The sequence below is a fragment of the Pongo pygmaeus genome, chromosome X, assembly GCF_028885625.2.
Source record: "Pongo pygmaeus isolate AG05252 chromosome X, NHGRI_mPonPyg2-v2.0_pri, whole genome shotgun sequence".
In the NCBI taxonomy this organism is placed as follows: Eukaryota; Metazoa; Chordata; class Mammalia; order Primates; family Hominidae; genus Pongo; species Pongo pygmaeus.
Window position 1 is genome coordinate 6,523,096 of NC_072396.2, and position 27,147 is coordinate 6,550,242.

General features: G+C 39.3%; 1 protein-coding gene across 7 annotated transcripts in view; it reads right to left on the reverse strand.

Annotated features, from left to right (window-relative positions):
- Positions 1–27,147, reverse strand: part of NLGN4X (neuroligin 4 X-linked) — a 341,699-nt gene that overhangs the window by 246,993 nt on the left and 67,559 nt on the right. For all 7 annotated transcript variants that reach the window (XM_054472568.2, XM_063659997.1, XM_054472569.2 and 4 more), the window contains exon 2: positions 17,178–17,950. In XM_054472568.2, the coding sequence (XP_054328543.1) occupies positions 17,178–17,649 (472 nt within the window). In that variant the 5' untranslated portion in view covers positions 17,650–17,950. The remainder of the gene's footprint in view (positions 1–17,177; positions 17,951–27,147) is intronic.

Sequence of the window (27,147 nt, forward strand, 5' to 3'; positions counted from 1 at the left end):
CCGCATGCGACTTCATGAAGTTGGTCCTTTACATCAGGGGTCAGAAAACTTTTTAAAATAAAGGGTAAGATAGCACATATTGTAGACTTTGCAGGCCATATGGTCTCTTTTGCAACTACTCAACTTCGCCTTTGTAGTGTGAAAGCAGACATAGACAATACATAAATAAAAGGGCTTATTTGTGTTCCATTAAACCCTTCGCAAAAACAGCAGTGTGACAGATTTAGTCTACAGGTTATGCTGTCCACCCTTGCTTCCCATCTCTAAAAGGAGGTCAGACCCCCTTTTAGCTAAATACTTGTCCTGGTTGAGCTTCTCAGCTTTCATAAGAGCACATCTGTCAATATTCTCTCTAGCTCGACTGATGACTGAAGGATCCTGCCCTGTAATTAACTGACCATACAGTGACTACACTTCATACGGTTGGCTGAGTGCAGGACTTCAAATTCACTGTCATTTGGTTTCTTTAACAACACTTAGCTAAGAGAATCGATATTAATGTCAGGCTGTAGACTTCAGCCTTGAACGTGCTCCTCTATCTGTCTGAAATGACTCTCCTCCCAGCAATTTGGTCAGTTACTGATTCTTCAAATTTCTCCTTAGTGCATTTTCACCCTCTCAGTCCGGGACACATGCTCCTCCCAGATGTTTTCACATCTCCCCAACTTGTTGCATCATTGCATGGATTACACTAAATGATGATTCCAGTTAGTTGTGCATTTTCCCCTGTATGGTCTGCAAGGAAAGTGATGGAACGACATTTAGCAAAGTGGTCTGACAATTAGAATAAGTTCAATAAATATTCACTGAGTGAATAAATAAATGAATAAACTACATGTTTGCTAATGCCTGGGGCCCATATGGAAGCAAATGTTAGCAAACAATCCAATGACATTTAATGTCATAAGGGTATTAGTGGTGCCTACGTGGACTTACAGAGCTGCACAAGAATTGAAGACTAGGTTATATCACCAGCCTGAGAACTCACTCACAGCATAGTCTCACAAAGAAGTCTACTGAGCAGAAAAAGCAGGCAGACTGAAAAGGACCTCCTTTGCTTTTTGAAGAATTCCTTGTGAGAGAACTGGAAGCTCTTTTGTCAGCCATTTGCCTAATGTTCTACAACGAAACTCTTCCCAAATTTTCACCCTGCTAAATGCTTAGGCTGAAATTTGGCCAAATTCATGTTCACCAGATCAGCTCCCCAAATTGGCTTATTCTTCAGTAAACCTAACCTTTCAGTTAGAACTCTTAAAAGAGATGGCCAGCACAGCATGTTACGCCCACTCCTAAACAGCCTCATTCATTTGAGGTCACGTTTCCCATCTGGCATTAAATCTTAGACTATCTCTGATTTGCCACCAGCTGACAGCTTCCAGAACCAGGAGTGTCCCAGGAGGGTGATTCCCAACATAGAACTGCCTGGATAACATCCTAATAGAAATATCCTCATCTGTTCCTGTCACTTTATCTCTATATGTCACTAAGAGCTACAGCTGCTTACAAACCAACAACAGCAACTAATACACAAGTTTTCTCATTTCTGAATGTCCAAGTTCCTCTTTTTAGCTGAAAAAAGGAAATATCCTAGGTAAGGTTTTGCCCCCAAGTTCATCTCCTCTTCCATGAAGCAGCCATGCCATTCTTTCTTGTTTGGTACTATTTATAATATGAGCAACAATGGACATCAATGAGTTTTGCTTACCTAGCATTCAATTTTCCTCTGGGGAGCAATCTTACTTGCATCTACCCTAAGCCTACTGGACTTACCCAATCTCTTCCCATTTCTGAAGAGTATACATAACCCAAGCAGTCCATATCAATTCAAGTGTCTCTTTCCACTGGATATAGACATTGGTTGGCATGCAACTAAAATTAGGCCAGTACGCATAGTTGCTAGGCCAATGTGCTTCTCTGAGAAAAGGATGACATACTAGGAAATGCTGTTGACTGCCCACCACCACACACAGACAAGCCTCTCTAAGAAAGCCAAAGAAGAAGAAACATGGTGCCAAAGTGCCAGATTCCTAACAGCAATGATGAGACCTGAGGACACCATTTTCGAAACTAAATGCACCGCTAGTAAATGGAACCCGAAAATCTCTTCTTTTCCCTTAAGTGAATTCAACCTGAATTTCTTTCACTTACTAACTAATTGTTCCTAAGTAATTAAGGATTGCAAAGTCTTGAAATATATATCCCTCCAATGGAGACATAATATCTATGTAGAAGTTGGGTTACAATCTGGCCAAATTTGAAATTCATGTCTTTTTTAAGAAACAAGGTCTTGCTCTGTCTCCCAGGCTTATAGATGCCATGAGCTATGACTGCAATGGTGCTATCATAGCTCACTGCAGCCTCGACCTCCTGACCTCAAGCAATCCTCCCACCTCAGCCTCCCAAGGAGCTGGGATTACTGTGCTCAGCTGAAATCCATGTTTTGCATATTATGCCACATTAGTTATTGACTGCTATTTAACAAATAACCACAAACTTAACAGCTTCAAGTAATGTATTTATTTTATGAGAGTTTCTGCATATTAGGAATCCAGGCACAACCTTAGCAGGGTCCACTGCTTCGAAGTCTCTCACTGATGAAGGTGTTGGCCTGAGCTGGGGTCTCATTTTAAAACTGAATAACTGAGGAAGGTTCGCTTCCAAACTTATGTGGTTGTTGGCAGGATTCAATGCCCTGTGGACTGCTGGACTGAAAGCCTCTGTTCCTTGCTGGTTGTTGTTTCAGAGGCAGCTCTGAGCTTCTTGCCATATGCACCTGTTTAACATGGCTGCTCTTTCATCAAAGCATGGAAACCAAGAATGCAACAAAAAGGGTATACTAGTAAGACACAATTTATATGCTTATGTAACATAATCATAGAAGTGGTGTTCCATTATCTCTATCATATTCCATGAGATAGAAACAAATCCTATGTCCTGCCTACACTCAAGGGGAAGGGATTTACACAAAGGCAGTGTCTTTCACTTGGAAAATGCCAGCCTTGAGAGACTGGAATCTAAGACCTACTTCTCTGGTGAGCAGGGGAGGTAGGACATAGCCTAAAGGCTAAAAATGTGTCAGAGGAGCTTTGCCCTGGACAGAGCAGTGGGTACTGAGAGAGGATTTTAGGAACCAAAAATGCAGACATCACCTCTTCTGGCTTCTGGCATTCTTAGGCAGTGTATGTACGCAGAATATACCTAATCCAGCCTGCATTGATTTCTGGGGCTTTGTAACTAATTACCACAAACTTGGTGACTTGAAACAAGAATGCATTGTCTCACTGTTCTGGGGCAGAGTCCAAAATTAAGATGATTCCTTCTAGAGGCTCTTAAGGAAAATCCATTTCATGCTTCTGTCTTGGATTGAGTTGTTCTTGGTTCCTGGTGGTTTCCAACAGTGCTCCCTGGCTTAGGGATGAATCACTTCAATGTTTGCTTCCATCCTCACATGGTGTTTTCTCCCTGTTTCTGTCTTTGTTGTTGTGTCTCTTCTTACAAGGACACCAATTATATTGGGTTTAGGATCTTCCCTAACACAGTATGAACTCACCTTGATTACATTTGCAGAAACTCTATTTTCAAATAAGGTGAAATTCCTAGGCACCAGGAGTTAAGACATAAACAATTTTTTTGAGAGACGCAATTCAACCATAACACAAGTCAACTCAAAACTCATGCCAAGAGAAAACTTTACTACCTATGATGTGGCCTGTCAAAGTTTTTAAAACACAGATTCTAATCTATGCTCTGCAGTCTTAAAATAACAATATCAAATCTCAAAGAAATTGATTCCTCTAAAGCTAGGACCTCACAATACCTTCTCATAGCTACTCAAATTTAGATAATGATGATGGCGATGACTCTGATGATATTTTTGATGATGACAAGTAACTACAAAACCTTAAGTTGAATGAAATGCAAGAGGAAGCTCATTTTATCCTAAGTCTTAGAATAAGCTTTCCCTAATGATGAGCTCAGTTATTTTCCAACCTATGAACTTTAATTAATTTCTTGGAAATGATTCCTTCTGCATTCTATCAAATTATAGACCACTGCATTTAAAAACAGGCAACCAGCTGCTTTCTCAAAACTATAAACCAATTAGTTTATTGGCCATTCTATCACACATGTATGCTGCCTTCCCTCCTTGTAACGCCTCAGGGGCTTGGCATTTCAGGGAAACCTGCAGTAAACAGGCTCCTGGCTTGGCTGGTGATTGTTGTGCATTCAGCATCCGGTGGGAAAAACAGAGCTTCAGCAACAAATGTCTTTGCCTTGCTGTATATGCTGACAGTTTGTCATAGGAAGTGGAGGTATTCTATTTTCTTTTTAATTTCTAAGGCATATTATAAAATATAGTACTTTTAAAATATTATAAAAACATGTGGCTTCCAGCTCAATATATGTAAGCCAAGAGTTTAATGCATTTGACAAAAAAAGATCTCACATAAACTCTGGGTGTATTCATAACCTGTAATGTGATGCATGAGAATAGATGCTTGACACTGAAGAGGATGCCTGCAAAAGACTACCTAGAAGGAACATACTAACATGTTTTCTAAGACTTCCAAAGCTATATATTAGGAGAGAAAGGAAACATTCCAAATTTCTTCATCTCTGTTTGTAGAGAGTGCTCAGGTAAATATTGCCAACCCTTTCTCTGATAATGAAATTAAAAAGCTGTAAACGTCTTTATTGGTCAGGTTCAAAAAAAAAGCTGGGTGGCCAGGCACTACAGGTTCATTCATTTGTTCCATGCATTGAAGTATATGATTCACTCTTTTACCTCAAAAATGCTCTGGGTCTTCAAAGGGTTTACCATCTACTGGGGAGGGTAGACTCGTAAAATGGTGATTAAATTCAACTTCTAGGAATTCAGGGGAGGATACTTCATCTCTGCTTAGAGTGCCAAAAGGTTTATGAACGGGAAAATACTATATGGTGAAAGAGTTTTGGTGAAATGACCCCAAAAGCTCCTTCTCCTTGGAAGATGTTATCATTCTGTGATTAAAGTCTAAGTTGACTCTATCGTTTCCGTCTAGGTAAATTTCCAGTATGATATTCAATTTACCAAAATCCCCTCTTATAAAGCAAAACAAAAAAAAGTATAAAATGCAAAGATCCTTGTAGAATGTGCGATGGTGAAATTTGTTCTCATTATCATCTGATTTTAGCTCAAAATGAAATAATTTGTTAACATTTTAATATTCTTGGGAAAGCTGCAGTTTTCTCTCTGAAGCTTACTTCTCTATTTTTAAATTTAAACATTTTAGAAACATGCAAAATAGTATTATAACTTGATTTCATACTAGTTATCTGGATTAGTACATTTCCAATATAAAATTATGAAAGTACTTTACTAGATTAGAAATTTGGAGGAGACTGAAAGCTTTAGTATTAATGATTTAAACACCAGGTGATAAAAAGTATATTTGAATTTGGTAAGAATGGGACCTCATGTTCTTTGATTTAACTTCATTCTATAGTCTGCTAAAAAGAAAAGACAGGCATTAGAATTAGTTTGGATGGAATTCCATTTATGAACCCTCCAATGTCACAATGTAACAACTTAAAAAATACCCAAGTGAGTATTTTGCATGTTAATTTACAACATCATTGCACCCTCCTCCAGTTTTGTCTTAGTTTCATCTCTCCCTTCTCCCCAATTTTGAATCTTTTATGTCTCTGTGCAGCTAAAGAATAAACAAGAACCTCCATTTTAGGAAACATAGACAGCATTTCCTCACTGCACAAACATGTGTTTACGCTCTGCATATTCACTCAAGGCTGGGTGAAAACTTTTCTATCAAGGATCCTCCATAGAAAACATCCACTTTCAGATTTGCCTCCATTTTCTTTTCCCTGAAATCCTAAAGCAGTCACTGAAGACATTGTGCTTTTTATGAAATGTTGGTTTAGTTGGGTCACATATCAATGGGGCTTTCCCACTCACTTTTCCAGCAGCGGGTTTAGATCTCTCCGGATACCCACCCAAGGCCTTGTCTATGCTGATTGCAAATAATGATTTATTTACTAATAATTTTTAAATGAGTTATCTAAAATGCCTCTAAAGAAAATAAGGAATGGAAAAGAGAAAAAAATGCCCAAAGAGTCTAGATTGGAATTAGGAGATCAATAGTGTCATTGGCCCGACTGGAGGCTAAAGTCCATATGTGACAGGCAAATGGGATGTTAGGTGAATATTAGGTGTTCCCTCGTTGAGTGAATGATTGATTATGTCATAAAAGACAGAGAAGAGAGTAGAACGTAGCTACAGACATCCATTTTAAGAAAGAAGAAAAGGAGTGTTCAAGAACCTACAATTTTCATATCTGGTTGAAATCCATCAGAAGAGCTCCTTTGCCTGAGATAAATCAGTACCTGCTGCATTCTTTCCTTCTGATGGCAACAGGCACTTTCCCTGAGGCAAACTTGAGGACCGTGCAGACACCATGCACAGTAGACCAAGAGGATGTCTGGCTTGAAGGAGACTTTGGGATGTTTGGGGTTTCAGAGGGAAGAGGATATAGTTTAGGTGTTGTATAACTTGGCATTTCCCAGAAAATTGTAACATGTTTGATCTTAACTGAATTGTGGATATTTCTCCTACCGGCTTTCCTTCAACAGCATTCACACACAGACACAAACACACACACACACACACACACACACACACACACACACAGACACCACAGACCACATACCAATGCCTACCTTCACCATCAAAAGTCATCATCAGATACGTAAAGTCTAACAAGGAAATGTTTCTCTTTTATTTCTTTTTTAGATACAGGGTCTCACTGTGTCACCCAGGCTAGAGTGCACTGCTGTGATCTCAGCTCACCATAGCCTTGATCTCCCAAGCACAAGTGATCCTCCCGCCTCATTCCCTCAAGTAGCTGGGACTACAGGCCAGCGCCACCAAGCCCAGCTAATTTTCTTTTTTTTTTTCTGGTAGGGACAGGGTTTTGCCATGTTGCCCAGGCTGGTCTTAACTCCTGGGCTCAAGCAATCCACCCACCTAGACCTCCCCAAGTGCTAGGATTACAAGAGCAAGCCACCACTTTCTAATTTGTGGAAATCTGGACCTGCTTCTCTGAACCTCGATATAGAATATTAGATTGAAATAATAAGGTGGAGACTACACTGTCTCATCTTTGCTTTATTTTACCAGTAGCTATTGCATGAAGAGATCACTCCTTTGGAGTTTTTCCCTCCGGTTCCCTTGCCTTTAAGCTGACTGTGTGATTTAGGTAGATCTGATTTATTTACTGAGAGTGGACGTTTTTGATCTCACAAACTCTCTGTGGCTCTCAAATCTGGAGCTCACAAATTCTCGATTTCTGTCTGCAGTTTGGCTGTGACTGCACCAAGCAAACGGGTGCTTAAACATAAAGACAAAATGTTAAACTAACTCATTATGAAAACAGCCTGGTTTTAGGAGAACCAACCAACAGTCTAGTAAGATCGGATCTACTCTCAACAATGGCTTCCAGTACCCCACTCAGGCAAAGAATCTTCCAGTGAAAGATAAAGTCATGGGATTAACATTCAATTAATATGACATCAAAGTCTTAATATGCACTAATCTTATCTATTTTATAATTATTTCTTATATAGTTGTTTACTCCCAAATCACAGTAATTCTAAAAAAAATTCATAGGATGTATAATCATATTACTCTTATTTTTAATAGCTGAGGACACTAAATATTTAAAGGTTAAATGGCTTGGCTAGGCCAGGCGCGGTGGCTCACACCTGTAATCCCAGCACTTTGGGAGGTCAAGGCAGGAGGATCACCTGAGGTCAGGAGTTTGAGCCTGGCCAACATGGTGAAACCCCATCGCTACTAAAAATACAAAAACCAGCTGGGTGTGGTGGTGGGCACCTATAGTCCCAGGTACTCGGGAGGCCGAGGCAGGAGAATCACTTGAACTTGGGAGGTGGAGGCTGCAGTGAGCAGAGGTTATACCACTGCACTCCAGCCTGGGTGACAGAGAGAGACTGTCTCAAACATAAAAAAATAAAATTAAAAAAAATAATAATAATAAAAATCAATAGCTTGGCTAAAACAGTATGGAAAATAAATAACAGTATTCAAACCAGCAATATTAATTGACAACAAATAAGACTACAACATCTTAGGAAGCAAGACTCCACAAATAAATAATGAGCTAATTAATTGTTTTAAATGGCCAAATATTCCAGTGGACTAGTTGTACCTAAAGTTTCTATCTCTGACAATTTCTAAAAAAAAAATTCTTATGATATGCACTATGTGAAAATTTGATTTTTAATATATTCTAGGTAATCTGTATTTGTTCAAATTATGACAAAAATCTAAATTGCAAATTGAATTGAATTAAAATTCATGTATTAGAAGATTATGTACATAAGGGAAAATGTTCTTTGTTAGGAAAAGATATTTCTTAATTATTCAAACAGGCATAATTCATACTACTAAATAGTATTATTCCAAACATATGTAATTTCTAAACCCTCAATAAGATTATTACTCAGTATTCAAATTGCTGAAAGCTTTTTGAGCTGGGGGAGAGACACATGCTATCGGAAATCCACTCCAGTTTAACTGTGCTTATAAAAAATACTAAATACTTTTCAATTAATCCGTGCCAGGGAGATCTTTATTTAATAATCTTTCATAATTACTTATAAGCTGTGTCTACACAATGTCAAACATCCAACTGACAGATGAAAGCTGGAGTAATTTAATTATTTTCACCTAGTTGCATGTTGATGTTGATTGGTTAAAACATCTGTCTCACTGTGTTAACACAGTTTTCGTTTTTCACCTCTATTTTGTGACTATATGCGTACAATTGGACTTTGTGTGTCTAGACAAGAAGAGAAAGAAAATTAATTTCTCTTTAATCTCACACACAAAGAATGGTGTTACTGCCTTTTGACGGTTTAAGGAACTTTTCCAAAAAAGTTAATTCTAATCCTTTCCTAGTGATTAATTTCTCTAATTCACATATGCTCCAAATCCATTTGATAACACAGGCTCAAAAGACTAAAGTTAGGAATAAAGCAGAATGATAATAGTCGGCTCTTTTTAAAAATGTTATTCCTCCCAAAATTCCCTTTTGTTAAAACCATACTAGAAACTGCCAGAAATGATGGGCTATTGGTCTTACTTCTTAAGCTTACCCCTCTACTACTACAATAGTTATGTCACAGACGATCAACATTATGCCTAGACTAATATACATACCAGACCCACTATGCACATGTAATTTTGCTGAAATTTTCGGGTTCCCTTTTCTGTTATTAATGATGCTGCACTAACATCAGATTACAGGGTGCTTGTATGTGCTGGCTACTAAGCACTTTATATGGATTAAAACCTTAAACCTCTCAGCCGCCTCTATTTTAGACATAAGGACACTGTGGCCCAAGCAAGCTGGGTCACTTGCCCATAATGACTGATCTGCTAAGGGGTTAAACTGGCATTTCAACTCCAGCAAACAAGTTTTGGTTGGAGGAGGAAACAAGGTGTACCTTGAAAAGGTCAGAGAATCACTTTGCCCAGAAGAGACCACGGCTTAAGGTGTAGCCGGAAGGAGTGGGGAACACAGAGGATTTTGTCAGCAGTGTTTGTGAGTAGGAAAATAAGACATGTAAAGGTGCAGCCGCAATCTTGAGTGAAACTCTATGGAGACAGATGAGGAAAGAACAATTTGGGTATTTTGTTATATGTCATTCAAAGCCATCTACTCTAGAAATCTGTTATAGCTTCCTGAAAAAATGTTAAATGACCCTTTGGTACCTTTCTGTGTCAAAACAGTATTATCTTTTGAATATACCATTTAGGACAATTTGCCATGAGGCTATATTAACATGATGCAAAATGTCAAATTTGCAAAATGTCACTGGGCTTGGTGGCTCACACCTGTAATCCCAGAACTCTGGAGTTTGAGATGAAAGGATCACTTGAGGCTAGGGTTCCAGACCACTCTGGGCAACATAGGAAGGCTCCAACTCTTTAAAAATTTAAAAACTAGCCAGTCATGGTAGCTGAAAATTGTAATGTAAATCTAATAGGGGATATTTTTCCATCTTTTCTTTTTTAAAAAAATCTGCCACCAGTTTCTAATTTGCAAATACCTGGACATGCTTCTTCTCTGAACCTCAATATAGCAGTCTCAGCCTATAGTCCCAGACACTCAGGAGGCTGAAGTTGGGGGATCGCTTGCGGCCAGGAGTTTGAGGCTGCAGTGAGCTATGACTGTGACACTGCACTACAGCATGGGCCACAGTGCAAGACCCCATTCAGAGACAGGGTACCTAGCTCTCAAATTTTAAAAAAATACATTTTTAAAAATCTGAAAAATGTCTGCCCTAAAATAAGAATTGATATGATCTCCTTAGCATGCTTGAGCAAGGTAGAAAGCTCCAAGTACCCAAGGGTGTTTTCAACTAGAAATTCTTGGAAATAGCATCCCAGAATGGAGAGGGGTCCGGAAGGCCCGAAACCAAACAACTTCAGAGACTCTGAACTTTTGTTTTCAGAGTAATACTTCATTATGAATTTCAAATAATATTACAGGGCGATAAAACTCTTCCTTAGTTTTCTATTACCACTAAGACAAATCTCCACAAACTTAGTAAGCTTGGAATAGCACACATTTATTCTTTTACAGTTCTAAGGTCAGAGTTTCTTCCATGGGGCTAGAATCAAGGTATCAGCAGGGCTGTTGGGCTCCTTTCTGGAAGCTCTAAGGAAGAATCTGTTTCCCTGTCTCTTCCGGCTTCTAGAGGCTGCCACCTGCATTCCTTTCTCCTGGCTCTCTCATATTCAAAGCCAGCAATGTCCAGGTATCTCTTTCTCAACGTTGCTTTACACCAACTCTGATCTCCTCTTGAGTCTTCTGCATCCACAGTGGAGGGTCTCTGTTAATATATATGAGAATCCAGGATAGATTCTCCCTATTGGAAGGTCTGCTGATTAGCAAACACAATTCAGTCGGCAATCTTAATTCCCCTTTGCCATTTGAAGTCATTATTTAAGGCAGAGTATTGAAGAAGTCAGGTGCCATGCCTCCAACCTATTCCCAGGTTCCAGGAATGGGCGAGTTGGTTGGGGGGTAGGGGTGGAGGGCGGTGCTTGCACATCTCTCAGGGACCATGACTTTTCTGCCTACAAGTACCTATCTCTCAAAATTAGGAATGCTTGTATCTCTCGCAATCTCAGCCTCTAAGGCATGTCTGGCATATAATCGATGCTCAAAAATATTTTGGACAGTGAAGTGAAGTAGTGCCTGCTCATTCCAGACACCTTATGGTAAGAACTGTCCTTCTCCCCCTGCCAACTGGTATACCCAAGAACAGCCCAGTTTTATCTCTTCTTACTCCTGAGTCAAGTGGGCCAATCAAAACCCTGCCCTGGGACTTTTAGTATGGAACTATGGAACTCTGTCCCTCACTGGTGGTACTGAGAAAAACAAAATGCAACTAACAAGAACTGCAGAGAACCCTCTTACCGCCATTTAAAGCAAGCCTATTTCCAGAAAGAAGCAAAGAACCAGACATGAAGATTGGTGATGTCCTTGGATTCATTACTTCCAGGTGCGTCTAAAGTCTAGCTGCATCCCTGCCATTCTCCCAATCTGATTTCTCAACTTTTACAATAAGTTTGGATATCCCATAGCCCTTCTAATAAATTTACATTTTTTCCCTCAAAGTCAGATTGAGGCTAGGTTGCCTTCTACCATTTGAACACAAACATCTCTTGACTAACGCAGAATGCCAGAAAAGTTTCTAAGACCCTCAGAAAAGATGGGAGCTATTCAAGGATGAAAACCATGCTATAAATTATATCTTGAATTAGATCCAGTGGTATCTATAAAAGAAGCGAATACATTTTTTTTTTTGTAAAATCGCTAGCAAAGCTGGTTGACTTTCCAGCTTCTTTCCCTGTTGTTCTCCTGCCACCCTTTCATCTTAGGTAGCTTGTCTACCCTAGAAAGTATAGGGTCAGCAGCTGTGGATAACAAAAATGTTTATGGGCCCAGTGCAATGGCTTATGCTGGTAATGCCAGCATTTTGGGAGGCCGAGGTGGGAGGATCACTTGAACCCAAGACCAGCCAGAGCAACATAGTGACACCCCATCTCTACAGAAACTAAAAAGATTAGCCAGGTATGGTGGAGTGCACCTGTAGTCCCAGCTACTCAGGAAGCTGAGATGGAAGGATCCCTTGACCCCAGGAGGTTGAGGCTGCAGGGAGCTATGAGTGCACCACTGTACTTCACCCTGGATGACAGAGCGAGATCCTGTTTCTAAAAGGAAAAAAAAAAAAAAAAAAAGAACTTTCATGATATGGCACTGCCAGAAACAGCCCATGCTAAAGCACAGCTTCTGTTACCATGCCACACTTAACACCCAAGTAGTAACAACAGCAACGATTGACACCAAGCCGCTTCACATAGATTTCTGTGTTCAAATGTCCCATTCATCAGATGCTTTAATAGATGAATCCCTTCCATCACCCATATATTCTTCATGGCACAGCTCAACAACTTAACAGTTTCCATCAAGTTTTTCCTCAAAAAATAGCTTGTCCCTGAGCTGTCACAGAGCTTTCTTTGTTCCCTAACTAGGATGCTCTGGCTTATTATCTACCTCTAGGTTTATTAACTGCGCAAACTCCTACAGGTCACTGTCCATGTCGTGTCTGTTTATATTCCATCATAAAGCTCCATGCTTTCACCAAATAGGTCCTCAATCAACAATCATAGCAAGCTTACTTAAGTCACAGTATTCAAAGTGTCAGGTGTCATATTGGGGGAAAAAGATGATAGGGACACCTTGCATTCAATAATCTGTTCTTTTTTAATATCTTCCTTTTTCAATTGTATTGCTAGCAAAAAAAAAAAAAAACCCAAAATTTCACTTTTCTAGAAATCATAATGGCATTTGCTGTTATGCTACAATGAAAATACAATGATAATGAGTGGTGTTTTGTTTTGTTTTGAGAGGGATTCTCACTCTGTTGCCCAGGCTGGAGTGCAGTGGTGCGATCTTGGCTCACTGTAACCTCCCTCCACCTCTCGAGTTCAGGTGATTCTCCTGCCTCAGCCTTCTAAGTAGCTGAGATTACAGGCGCACACCACCATGCCCAGCTAATTTTTTGTATTTGTAGTAAAGTCGGGGTTTCACCATATTGGCCAGGCTGGTCAGGAATTCCTGACCTCAAGTGATCCAACCGCCACGACCTCCCAAAGTGCTGGGATTAGAGGCATGAGCCACCGTGCCTGGGCGATAATGACTTTCATTTATATTTTCCTTTATATTTCCCAGTGTTTTTAGTCCCATGATGAAGAATGGAAGGGCTTCTCACTCCTGAAATCTTTCAAGAATAAGACCTTAAGATGTATGTCCAAGGATCCAGAGAGAAAGCGCAGGTGTAGGTTACTCAGGAAGTGGTTCCATGGGTCTGTCCATTCCCCAAGGCAACCTGGACTCACTTGTGGCTTTCTCCTCCAAGCTTTATATTTAATAAGGTATCTTGTCTGAGCAACTCCTTCAAAATGTGTCTTTTATTTTTCCCTTACTTTTTAACCTCACTTCTAAACAGTATCACTGGTTCTCATTAAAAACCTTAAGTGTTTCCATAACTCATCTTTCTGTGTTCAGTCTCCTTGGGGACCAAGACGAATCACGAACTGTACTGCCATCCCCTCATGTATGAACTCAGGTGGACTTAGTATGTGAGACTAGAACTTCTCAGCTTGACTTTCACAATTTATGTTTAGTCAAGCTACCAAGCCATATTCTGCATTGCTTCCTCAAAGTGGTCACTCAGTCACTCTCTCTCTGCTCTCTCTCTCTCTCTCTGTCACATACACACACACACATACACCATGCAGATTCGGTCATTCGGTCTCCAACTGTTCCTTGTCAACAATGGCCCATGTATCCTACTAGAGTTTCCGACTGGCTTGACTGACTTTGACCTTATTTGAGCACCTATCAAAAGGTTAAATATGCAATTCAAGTTAATTAATTAGCCTGTTGTCTAACAACAAAGAGAAATTAATAACCTATGAAAATTTAAATAAAGAAATTTGTAAGGTAGGAAATAGTTATAAAGACCCAAGCCCAAGTTTAGTAGATCATGATGCCAGTTTAAATGAAAAGACTCACCTTCAGCAAGACCTGATTTATTTTAAAGGGAATTATAAAAAGTATTGTTTTCTACAGAAAAAAAATATATGTTTCATAAACTATTGTACTACAAAGAAATTTCCAACACTTTTCCCTTGCAAGTTAGTTCTTAAATGTAAGGATAAGTACGTATCTAAAATAGTCTACTTTTGTATTTTTAATATACCTACACATTTTATGAAAGTAGAAACACAGAAATTTGAGCCAATCTGATCAAGGCAGAAAGACAAAGCTAAACAAAAAAAGTAGATTTTTGTTGTTGTTATTGTTTAGATTTGTCTTTCTGGCTTTATCAGACTGGTCAGAGTGGAATTTTGAATTCCAAATAATAATATTGCTATCTATCCTGCTAAATAAAAGCACTGATCTGAATTGAGATACTCCCTAAGAGAAGGCCTTTGGAGAGAATCAGCATGATGCCAACATTTCAATATGTTGCTGTGGATGCGGAGTTCATTCATTTAGTGAATAATTAATAATTAAACATCTAAAGCTCTGCATTGGTTCTTTTTTTTTTTTTTTTTTTTTTTTTTTGAGACGCAGTCTTGCTATGTTGCCAGGCTGGAGTACAATGGCGCGATTGCGGCTCACTGCAACCTCCACCTCCTGGGTTAAAGCGATTCTCCTGCCTCAGCCTCCTGAGTAGCTGGGATTACAGACACACGCCACCATGCCCAGCTAATTTTTGTATTTTTAGTAGAGACAGGGTTTCACCATGTTGGCCAGGATGGTCTCAATCTCCTGACCATGTGATCTGCCTGCCTTGGCCTCCCAAAGTGCTGGGATTACAGGCGTGAGCCACCGCGCCTGGCCTGCACTGGTTCTTCGTTGACAGAGTTAAGAAAACAAGCAAGCAACCAAAAATAAAAACTCCTAACCCAATAGGCTGTGACTTGTGGATGGTACAAACATGCAGGGCTGTAGCTTTGAACTCTCACCAGCAAAGTTCTAAAGTTTACACATCGTGGGGAGATCGATTCTACCTTTTCAGTCACTATTAGATTTCTGATTCCCTTGTCAAGATCATATGCACATATTGCTTCAAAAAGCCTAAAGAACTAAACAAGTGGAACTGGGTTTATTATGAAGTTTGGATTACTTTTTCACTGAATAGCATTTTTCACATATTTACATTCCTCAAATTTTAATTCAATACCGAATTGCAATGAAACAGCCACACCGTTTGTGGTCTCCATCCACACAATTGTACATACAGGGCTCTGCAGTCAGGGAGGCTATTGATTCTTTTTCATGGGTGGTCTCATTCTGTCCAACTCCTATATGAGGAGGCCTTCTATTTGAAGTGCATTCATTGTTGCCAAGGCTAGCTCTACAAAATTACCAGATTCTAGCACATCCAAAGTATTATGAAAGCAATTTTAACCCTTTGTCCTGTTTGGGGGGTTTTCTCCCCATTTTTGTCTTCCTTTCTTTTTGGTTTTTGTTTGAATAGTTCATTATGAGAAAGATCTCAACCCAGGTGGCTGCTCAAATGAGAACCCTAATTGCTTTTGAGAGCTCTTATTCATCTCACACACACACATAAAGAGGGACTGTTAGGCACGGAGACAGCTCAGAACACCCCATGGAAGTACAGCGTCCAAATGTCAGTTTAACTCCTTGAATCACATTCAGACCTAGACTTTATGAGATAATTGAGAGGTCTGTCACCATAACGACAAGGGCAATATGCCAGAAACCACTAATATAATGAAGCAGAATCCTTTAATTTCTTTCTCTGGGCTGTTCTTTGTAATCTCAATGACAATTTGTAATCTCAGTGACACACAACCCTGGTATGGTTTTTCATGACACTCTACTTAAACTATCTGGCATTTATATGGAGAAAGAGTAATCTGATAGATGCAAAACAATTTTGGAGATCATTGGATTACCGTCGTTGTTTATTTAGTATTTTCAGCCAAATCTTACTGAAAAATGTTTTCCAGGGATTGAAGTTTAAAAAAAAAAAAGAAGAAGAAGAAGAAATTTCTCCATAAAAGAAATTTATCACACTTTCCACGAAGAACTTTATACAAAGGACACACTGTAGTTTCTACATTAGATACATCTATCATTCCCACAAATTAACTTCCTTTCTTTCCAGGTATATTTTATTCTCTGTTGTTCTTTCTCCTCATCTAAAAACGGCATATGGAAATGCTAACTGGGAAATGTGATACCATTGTGGCATACTTTAGTCTGGTTATTCTTCTGAGGAAATCTGAATTTGAAATCTATACAGACATAAAACTATTCATGTTTTACTAACATTAGGTTAATATATTAAATGTTATTGTGTCTACAGACTTTCATTGTTGTTTTATATAAAAAAGGAAATTTTTAAAAATACAAACGCATTCATCTCTAATGTAGCTAGAATCATCTGACTACATTTTGCCACTTGATTGCAGCAAATATTGGAAGAAAAGAACATCCAAATTTACGTTAAGAAAACTGATTCTAAACAATGAAATCCAACTATTGTATGAACTATCCCCTGCTTGTATATTAAAAACAATCAAGTTTTTCTTTGAAAACTCAAAAAAGGTGCTAATATCTTAAGTCATTAAGGCAGAAAGCACCATTTTCTCATCTTTCAGTTTGCAAACTGGAGCATAATAGTGTACTTAATTCTATTATTTTTCTATAGATTCATTCCTTTACAGATGATTCAGGTATAACATGCAACATTATATGCTCATATTTATTTTCATCTGCAAATAAGCATTATAAAAAGTTAAGAAGGCAATATATGTAAATAATTAAAGTCATTATTTATAGTTTTGTCCAGTCAGTAGATGGCCCAATACATACAAGTGGAACATGTGGTAAGTTGCTGCAAGAATTGCATTTGGAATATGAAAAATAAATTAAAATAAACGGGTTATAGAAGAGATCATGCACGAGACATTATAAAACCCTCCTAGCAAATCTCTCTACACACTGCACAAGAGGTATTGTTTTCTGTTCCAATGAGGTACTCACCATCTTCCGTGGGCACGTAGATGTTTAAGTAAAGGCAGTCTTCATTTTGATCTTGAACATAGGTCATCAAAGTATCCAAATTGGCGGTAAACCAGATGGGCAGCATGTCATGCAATAAGGATCTCTCATCCAGGTGCTGGGGGCACACAGCAGCAAACTGAGTAGTATTTCGGATGCCAGTCCAGGAGGACGGGGGTTCTGGGGGCTGAAACCGCCTCTCTCCAGTGGGGGGTGAGGCATAGGGGACCCCTAAGTACTGCTCCACTGGACCCAAGATCTCATTGGGTAACGGAGTTCTTAGGCCCCGGATTTTGCCATAATTTGTGTTGACAACTGGATACTGTGCTTGGCTGTCAATGAGGGTGAACTTGATGGCAAGAGCAGTTATCCACAGGAGGACATTGGAGTTTAACATGACGCAGACCGGGGTGAACAACAAAGGAAGCCATAGCAGTCCCTGGGGCCGCGACATGGTTCAAATCTGCATCCACATCCGCAGCTGTCCCAGTGATGTGGCTCCAAGGAGACAAAGCCCAGAGGCGAGCCTGCAGATAGAGCTTTCCAGGGAGCCGTAGACCTGGGAGAGACTCTCAGACTGATCACAGACAGAGCCTGAGGTTAAGAACAAGCACAGCCGTTTTCTTGGCAGCCCATTGCAAGGAGGCAGCCCTCCCTTAATCCTGAAACTGGATTCCAGCAACTGCAATGCTCCAAGGAAGCTGTGACCATCCAACACCTCCAGGGACAATTTCTTATGAAAACTCCAAGGCAGCCTAAAAGAGAAAGAAAGCAGACAAGAATAATGAAGCCACACAACAACCACCTAGAACACTGGCTGGCTCTTCCACGAAATCCACAACATCTCTCTATGAAATTCCTATTCATTTGTATAGAAATGCATATAGTGCCATCTCCACAGTAGGCAACAGCAAGAACATCACCTGTCTTTATTTATTTTGTTTTTTTTAGAGATGGTATCTTGCTATATTGCCCAAGCTGCAGTGCAGTGGTGCTATCATAGCTCACTGCAGCCTCCAACTCCTGAGCTCAACCCATCCTCCCGTCTCACCCTCCCGAGTAGCTGGGACCACAAGCATGCACCACTATGTCTGGCTAATTCGTTGGATTTTTTTGTAGACATCGGGTCTCCCTATGTTGTCCAGGCTGGCCTCAAGGGATCATCCCCCTCGACCTTTCAAAGTGTTGGGATTACAGGCATGAGTCACCATGCCTAGCAGCCACCACTTGTCTTAATTCCTGCTGTACATCCTATCACCATGAACAATGCCTGACATTTAGAAAACACTAAACAAATCTGTGCTGCATGATCAAACAGATGTTCAAGAGTTATACAGGTTATGCAGATTATAGTAACGACACCTCCCAGTTTTGCTATTGTTTACCAGACTGGTTATCAATACATGGGTACTTCCAAAACACTGTTTCTCAAATGTTTAAGGAAATTGTCACATTTTCCTAAGGAGACATACATGGAGCTCTAAAAGTTTTCCAGTAGGAGAAAAACGGAAGCATGCATCCAAGTCAATCTGGCATCATGATGTGGATATTTCTCAGGCCACAAAGGGAACATCATCAAATGAAGAGTGTAGACTTTGGACACAAATTCTCCTTGGTCTGGTCAAGTGCATATATATTTAGGCTACACACTTCACTGCTCTGAATCTCAGTTTCCTTGTAAAAAACTATACAAGATGGTGCATGCTGTACATGCTGTAGTGCTAGTTTCTTGAAGACTTCATTCATAATTAAAAGTGTTGATACAATTATCCTGACTTTCCAGTAAGCCACTGCATGCCTTAGAGGGTATGCTCTTCACCCTTCAGCCCATTTAAAAAGCTGAGGCTGCATTTGAGTTACTTTCCCATTGAGCCTGGAGTCAACTTTTAAAGGGTCACCACCTCAATTTGTCTTTACATGGATAATATAACTATCCCTACATAAGTCGCTGCTCCTGTGACAATAAAAGAATGCTGTGCAGCAATAGACAGTATGTTAAATGATCCCCTAGGAACGGAAAACATTTCACTAGGTGTTGCAAGGAGGGTGCCTTTAGCATGTTCTTCAACTCAAAATATACAAATGTATTTCTAAGGATTTTGTGGGTTATTCCGAGCATTTGCATCAGAAAATAATTATCCATTTCATTTAAGTAATCAGTTGAACAGAATACATCACATGGCTTTTTTTTTAATAAAACATATTGGAGCTGGATCTATCACAGAACAATAATACAATGGGGGGAAATTCCATAGTACATGATATCCTGGGAAAAGTTCACCAGAGTTGGATGAAAATGCACTGAAAATCTGGATTGTAACTTTGAAAGTGACAAATAGCATCTCACCAAATGATTGATTTAGGTGTTTGCTTCTATCTCTGAATTCTACTGTAGACAACATTTGGATGTCTGCCATACAGCAATCCCATTTCTGAATAATTAAGAGACAGACAAGAAAAACAAAGAGGTGATGTCCTGTTTGGTTGCTTCTTTCCTGAAAGATTTTTAACCAGAGGTAGATGTTACTTTCAGCCTGGGGGCCAAAACCACTCTCAAATATTTAAAAGCTACTTGGGACTAAATGAGATAGTATGTATCCTCAAGGTATTGCACATTCCCTGAAACACAGAGCTCAATAAATGTAGAATTTAGTGGGTGGACTTCTTCCAAGGTATATAAAGTTAGTTCCATAAGGAATTCCAGCCCACGCCTTAAATTCTCAAACTCAATGTGAATGAGACTATGAGTCACATATTGGTTATGACCGATCCAGCTGTATGATCAAAACCCTCCTCTGCCTAAATCTACATCCCACAAGGTCCTGATGGGCAGTGAGCGATTATGAAGCAGCAGCAACCTAAGAAGACGGGCCCAAGGGCATCTGTACACTTACTAGGTCTAGATCGGGCATTCACAATATTCACAGGTTGAGAGCTATCTTTTTTCACTCCCTTGTTTTTTGAAATTTGGCTAATTTGCACAAAATTACTATAATCTAAAGCCCAGCGTTTCCCCATCTCAGTACAAATGACATTGTGAACCATATAATTCTTTGTTGTGGGGGCGTCGCCTGTACAATGTACAGTATTTTGCAGCATCCCTGACCTCTACTCACTAGATGATAGTGGCACCTCCTACCCAGTTTTAACTATGGAAAATGTCTCTAGATAGTGCTAGACAGCCCAGGGGCCAAAACCACACTCAAGTGAGAATTACTGGTTTAAGCCATCAAGTATAAAATTATAGTGGCTGTGTAAATGATTAAGTATCTGTAGGTATATTTAGTGAATATAATTAGTGCTGTTGTGTACGTGTGTGTGTGAAAATATAGTCATATTCAAAAAATTGGCAACTTGTAAATTTTTAGCATTACAAGAAATGTTGATATTTAAGATATCAATATTTCTTATTGATATCAATCAAATGTACATTATCATCATTAAAGAATCACTGTAAATTTAACCAACCTACATCCTTGTGGGCAAAAAAAAAAAAACAAGATCTCCTATGTGAGTTTCAAAAATTGAAAAGGATTTCACAAAGGGTGAAACGTGGTTATTGATAGTTATTCATAAATAGGTAGATAGATTTTTAATATTTCTAAGATAAAGAGGATATGCTACAAAATGAATTCTAAAATTGTTAATGGATAAAAAATTTTAATAAAAAAGGTGAAAACTAACTTCATTAAATATATACATATACTTTGGGAGTGAAGAAGGGCTATATAGCATGTATTCTCTGCAAAGACTGCATAAAATAATAATATCTCAGAATGGCATTTTGACTAATTTATAACTTGACTGGGTATTTTAAATGATTCTCTGCAGGGCAGTTATTCTGACTCAGGTTGCAATTAAGGCAAGGCTCACACTCTTCAGGCCTATCAGAATTTAAAGTGTTCAGAATAAAAATTGTAATAAATTTCTCCCCAAAGTATACATTCCTTAAATTGAGATTGGTTTAATTTTAAGATATGTATTTAATTAAGGTGAGCCCTGATGACAGGCATTTTGGTATTTGGACCCTAAAATGAATAAAGTCACATCTCCTGGGTGTTTATGGCCTTGCCTTTCAAAGGCCTTGGAATATATTAGAAAACAGGAAGCTTTGTAGATGCTTTAAAAAAAAAAAATAGGATAACTGAGAAAGAGCACCCTTCCCTGTGTTTTACTTCCAGCCACGCTGAACGTCTGGGCCCACTGAGATGTCTGCTGCCAGGAGGTTTCTGAGAACAAGAAGCACTTGAGACATCCGCTTCCATCTCACATTCATTACGGAGCATCCAGAAAACAAAAGCAACAGAATCTGACCCTTGCCCAAATTACTGGGCTTGTACAATAATCCTTCTATACTGTTCACTAAGAAAGTCTAGAATAGCTATTCCCAAAACTCTGCATAAGCTACAGACATCTCTGGCTTCCTTTTCTTTTGTGTCTAGTGGAGACAACATTTAAGGGTACCTGAGTGGGATGTGGCTTATCTTTTGTTCTGAAGCCCAAAGCTCTATGCTGTTACCAAAATGAATGACCACTCTCCACGCATGGCCATGCATGCATGCACACACAGGTCCTCCATCCCTGCTCAACATCATCCAACACCAGCAATCTGCCACTTTGTCTATTTTTGTACATGTAGATATTTTAATATTCTGGTTTTTATTTCCCCTCCTACATAAAGGAGATTACAATCTAATTTGCCTTTTGTCAAATCTTAAGAGTTCTTTGCACAGTCACCTATGCAGTTTCTATTAAATCTAAAAATGAAATCCCATTTAAAAATCTACCATTTTTCACCAGAGAAATGCAAATCAAAACCACAATGAGATACTATCTCACACTAGTCAGAATGGCTATTCATAAAACATCAAAAAACAACAGATGCTGTTGAGGCTGCAGACAAAAGAGAAGGCTATATACACCATTGGTGAGAACGTCAGTTAGTTCAGCCATTGTGTAAAGCAGTATGAAGATTTCTCAAGGAACTTAAAAGAGGAACTACCATTTGACCTAGCAATCACATTACTGGGTATATATACAAAGGAAAATAAATTGTTCTACCAAAAAGACACATGCACATGTATGCTCATCACAGCACTATTCACAATAGCAAAGACATGGAATCAATCTAAGAGTCCATCAACAGTGGACTGAATAAAGAAAATGTGATGCGTATATACCATGGAATACTATGCAGCCATAAAAACAAATCAGCCGGCGCGGTGGCTCATGCCTGTAATCCCAGCACTTTGGGAGGCCGAGGCAGGTGGATCATGAGGTCAGGAGATCGAGACCATCCTGGCTAACATGGTGAAACCCCGTCTCTACTAAAAATACAAAAAATTAGCCAGGCGTGGTAGCGGGCACCTGTAGTCCCAGCTACTCAGGAGGCTGAGGCAGGAGAATAGCGTGAACCTGGGAGGCGGAGCTTGCAGTGAGCCAAGATCGTGCCACTGCACTCCAGCCTGGGCAACAGAGCGAGACTCCGTCTCAAAAAAAAAAAAAAATGAAATCATGTCCTTTGCAGCAACATGGATGCAGCTGGAAGCCATTATTTTAAGTTAATTAATGCAGAAACAGAAAATCAAATACCACATGTTCTCACTTAGAAGTGGGAGCTAAACATTGGGTACTCATGGACATAAAGCAATAACAGAAACTCGGGACTACTACAGCAGGGAGAGGGAGGGGGAAAAGGTAGAAAAACTACCTGTTGGGTGCTATACTCCATACCTGTGTGGCAGAATCAACTGTACCTCAAACCTCAGCACCATCCAATACACCCAGGTAAAAAATCCTGCAGATATATCCCATGAATAAAAAAAAAAGTTGAAATTTTAAAAAATTGTCGAATAAAGATTGAATATGTTTAAGGTAAAAAAAAATGTTATTGGTATACACACAAAAAAAATTTACCATTTTGAACCATTATCTTTACTATATATTAAGCAACTGGAGAGTAAAAATGTGGCCAGGCATGGTGGCACACGCCTGTATTGCCAGGTAATTGGGAGGCTGAGCCAGGAGCATCACTTGAGCCCAGGAGTTTGAGTTTAGCCTGGGAAAACTAGCAAGACCCCATCTCTTAAAAAAAAAAAAAAAAAGGATGCCAAATGTCCTATCTTCAAGACGATCTTGCACCATATAGCAGCTCAAGGTATCAACTCCATCACCTCCCTCACCATTTCTGTTCTTCCACTGAAGTTTAATGGGTCAGGAACATGCATGAGCCATAATTGTAGAAACCAGAATTTTCAGCAGGGGGCTTAGCAGAACCCAAACTAAACCCAAGGGTAAAGAGTTAATGGCTTATATGTTGCCCAGCCAAGACGAATTGGATAAGAGGATATTCCACAGATAGGAAAGACAAATATACCATTAGGAATAGAGCATACACCTTTCTAGAGTAAACTATGTGGACAGAAAGATCCTACACTGACCAAAGAAATAAGACAACACCAAAACTTAGAAGTTGGCTTAGTCCATTCAGGCTGCTGTAACAAAATATCATAGCCTGGGGGGCTTATAAACCACAGGTATTCATTGCTCACAGCTCTGGTGGCTGGAAGTCCAAGATCAAGGCATGGTAGATTCAGCGTATGGTGAGGGCCTGCTTCCTAGAGGGCTGTATTTTCCTTATAACTTGGGAAAAGGGGAAAAGGGGAAAAGGGCAAGGAATCTCCCTGGGGTATCTTTTAAAATGTCATTAATACCATTCTGGGGCATCCACCCTCATGATCTCATCAGCTCCAAAGGCCCTACCTCCTAGCACCATCACTTTGGGGTTACAATGTCAACATGTGGATTCTGGAAAGACACAAGCCTTCAGACCACAGAAGTATCCCGTAAAGATCACTATGCTAAGTAAGGGTACATAATGGGGTAAAGAAGGAGTTCCTGCCCACTAGGAGCTTACATTCTCATGAAGGTATCTATCCCTACCTGTGATGCTTTTTTTCTTCTTATTCATCTTCTGCATATCCAAAGCTAGCACAAGGGCTGGCAAATAATAAAAGTTCATTAATGCTTGATTTTCTGTGTCAAATGTTTTCCAGACACAATTTCTAAATCTAAATCAAATGATGTGCAGATCTCTCTAGGCTTTGTGTTCATCTCTCTCACTGAACTCAAAGTCATATATCCTCAAGGTCATGGAGGCATACACCTGTAGTGCCAGCTGATAACATGGTGTGTGCCACCATGCCTGTAATGCCATGACTATTTTCTCTTCAAGAATACAGTCAGATAGACATCTTATGGTGCTCCTAAAAATCTCACTCTCCAATCCCCAAACTGCTTCCATGCTTTTGTTTTATATTTGGGTAACTAGATCATTACTTTTCTAGTAATTCAGCCTACACTCAAAGCCATCTTTGTTGGTTTCTCCACCATAAATCCACATCCAGGAAGGAGTCCTCAAATCTACAGATAGCCTCAACATAGGACAAGAGGCTCAATGTCATTCATTATTGGTGAAATGCAGATGAAATCACAATAGGATTAATAAAAATACAAACAAACAATGATACCAAGTACTGAGCAATGACGTGGAGCAACTAGAACTCCCACGCATCAGGAAACATGCACGGAAATGTCCACTGCAGCCCCATATTTTTTCCTTCAACTTTTAAGTTCCAAGGTACATGTGCAGGATGTGCAGGTTTGTTACATAGGTAAACATGTGCCATGGTGGTTTGCTGCACCAATCAACCCATGACCTAGGTATTAAGCCCAGCATCTATTAGCTAGTCTTCCTGATGCTCTCCCCTCCGGGCATCCCCAGACAGGCCCAAGTGTGTGTTGTTTCCCTCCCCGATGTGTCCATGTGTTCTCATCATTCAGCTCCCACTTATGAGTGAGAACATGCAGTGTTTGGTTTTCTGTTCCTGCGTTAGTTTGCTGAGGATAAATAAGCCCCAATTATAATTGCAAAAAATATTGCAACAATCCAGATATCCATAAATAGGATAATGAATAAATAAATGTTGGCATATTAAAACAGAAGGCTTTACAAAACAGTCAAAAATGAATAAAATACAGATATATGGAGGAAAATGGGAAAATCTCAAACATAAAAGGCAAGTCACAGAAGACTACAAATAGTGTGATTTTATTTACATAATATTAAAACTAAACAATATATTGCTCAGAGCTATGTTTGTCCTGAAATATACAGCAAGGACAGTATGAAAACCAAATCTTGGGGGATTAGATTTCACTGAGAGGTAGGAGAGAGGGAAGCAACTCACATTGATATATAAAAACAGTGGGAATGTTCTCTTTCCTTGTCTGTCAGTGGGTACAATACTATGTATGTGATTATTTTTTACTCTTTAAAATGAATATCCAAATACACGTTTTGATACACTTTTTATGACTTTGATTATTTTACAATGAAAATTTAATCAGAAGATTCTCATCGGTAGAAGTTTTACTCAATGACTTTATTTTCCCATGTGCTATCAAATTATCTTGGATTTAAAAATTGAAGGGAAAATATAAACTGTTTTCTCCATGATTATGCGACAAGCCCAAGGCAATAGACCATCCACCCACATATTACACAAAAAAGCCCTGGGATACTGCCAGCCATGGCGAGCACAGTCATGGCACCTGAGCCTGCTATAGCCCTGGTCACTAATTAGCCAAGTGCCCTCGCCATCAATTCCCTCCACTGCAAAACGAGGGCTTGTGCCAGTGACCTCTTAAGTTGCTTTCACCACTAAGACGCTCTGACATCTCAGACTATTATCTCCAAAGCAGACTCAGTATAGGAGCCCAGTGGGAACAGAAAGTCCTTCACTGAAGTAGCAAGGCATAACTGAAGCGAGACAATCCCTACTGCAGAAAATGGCAAGGTTTAGTGTGCCAGAAACAGTGAGAGTCAATGTAGCCTTCCAGCCTATCCTTTAAAAAAATTTCTTCCAGTTGCAGTCAGGGAGACAGAGTAGAATGATGGCTACCAGAGGCTGGGAAGGGTAATGGGAGGGAGAGAGAAGTGGGGATGGTTAATGGGCACAAAAATATAGACAGAATGAATAAGATCTAGTATTTGACAGCACAACAGGGTGACTGCAGTCAACATTAATTTACTGTATATTTTTAAATAACTAAAAGCATAATTGGAAAGTCTGTAACACAAAGAAATGAGAAATGCTTCAGGTGATGTATACTCCATTTATTCTAATGTGATTTTTACACATAGGCCTATATCAAAATATCTCATGTACCCACAAATATATACACCTACTGTGTACGTGTAAAAATATGTTTTCCAACACCAGATAATCTTTATTAGCAGGATATAAAAATGCCACCAGATTTTTCTTTACTTGAATTGTACATGAGGATTTGAAATGAGTATTTACTGACTTTTTCCCAGAATTCACTGTACTAATTGTACTGTACAAATAATCTTCTTCTTTCCCCTCATATGTAAGAGCAGTTGTTTCAAGAGTTTGTACTTGAACTTATCATATATGAAATTATATCTATAAAATAATTTTTTTTTTTTGAGACAGAGTTTCACTCTGTCACCCAGGCTGGAGTGCAGTGGTGAGATCTCGGCTCACTACAACTTCTGCCTCCTGGATTCTCTTGCCTCAGCCTCCTGAGTAGCCAGGACTACAAGCATATGCCTCCATGCCCAGCTAATTTTTTGTATTTTTAGTAGAGACAGGGTCTCACCATATTGGCCAGGCTAGTCTTGAACTCCTGACCTCGTTATCCGCCCGCCTTGGCCTCCCAGAGTGCTGGGATTACAGGCGTGAGCCAATGCGCCTGGCCGAAAATTAATTTTAATATATTATATGTATAGATATCTTCAAACTAACCTGCTATATATAGAGAATAATACAAAATATATTATTCTATATATAAAAACATATATATTACAAAATATATTATAAAAATAAAATATAAATAAAATATATTATTCTATATATAATATAGA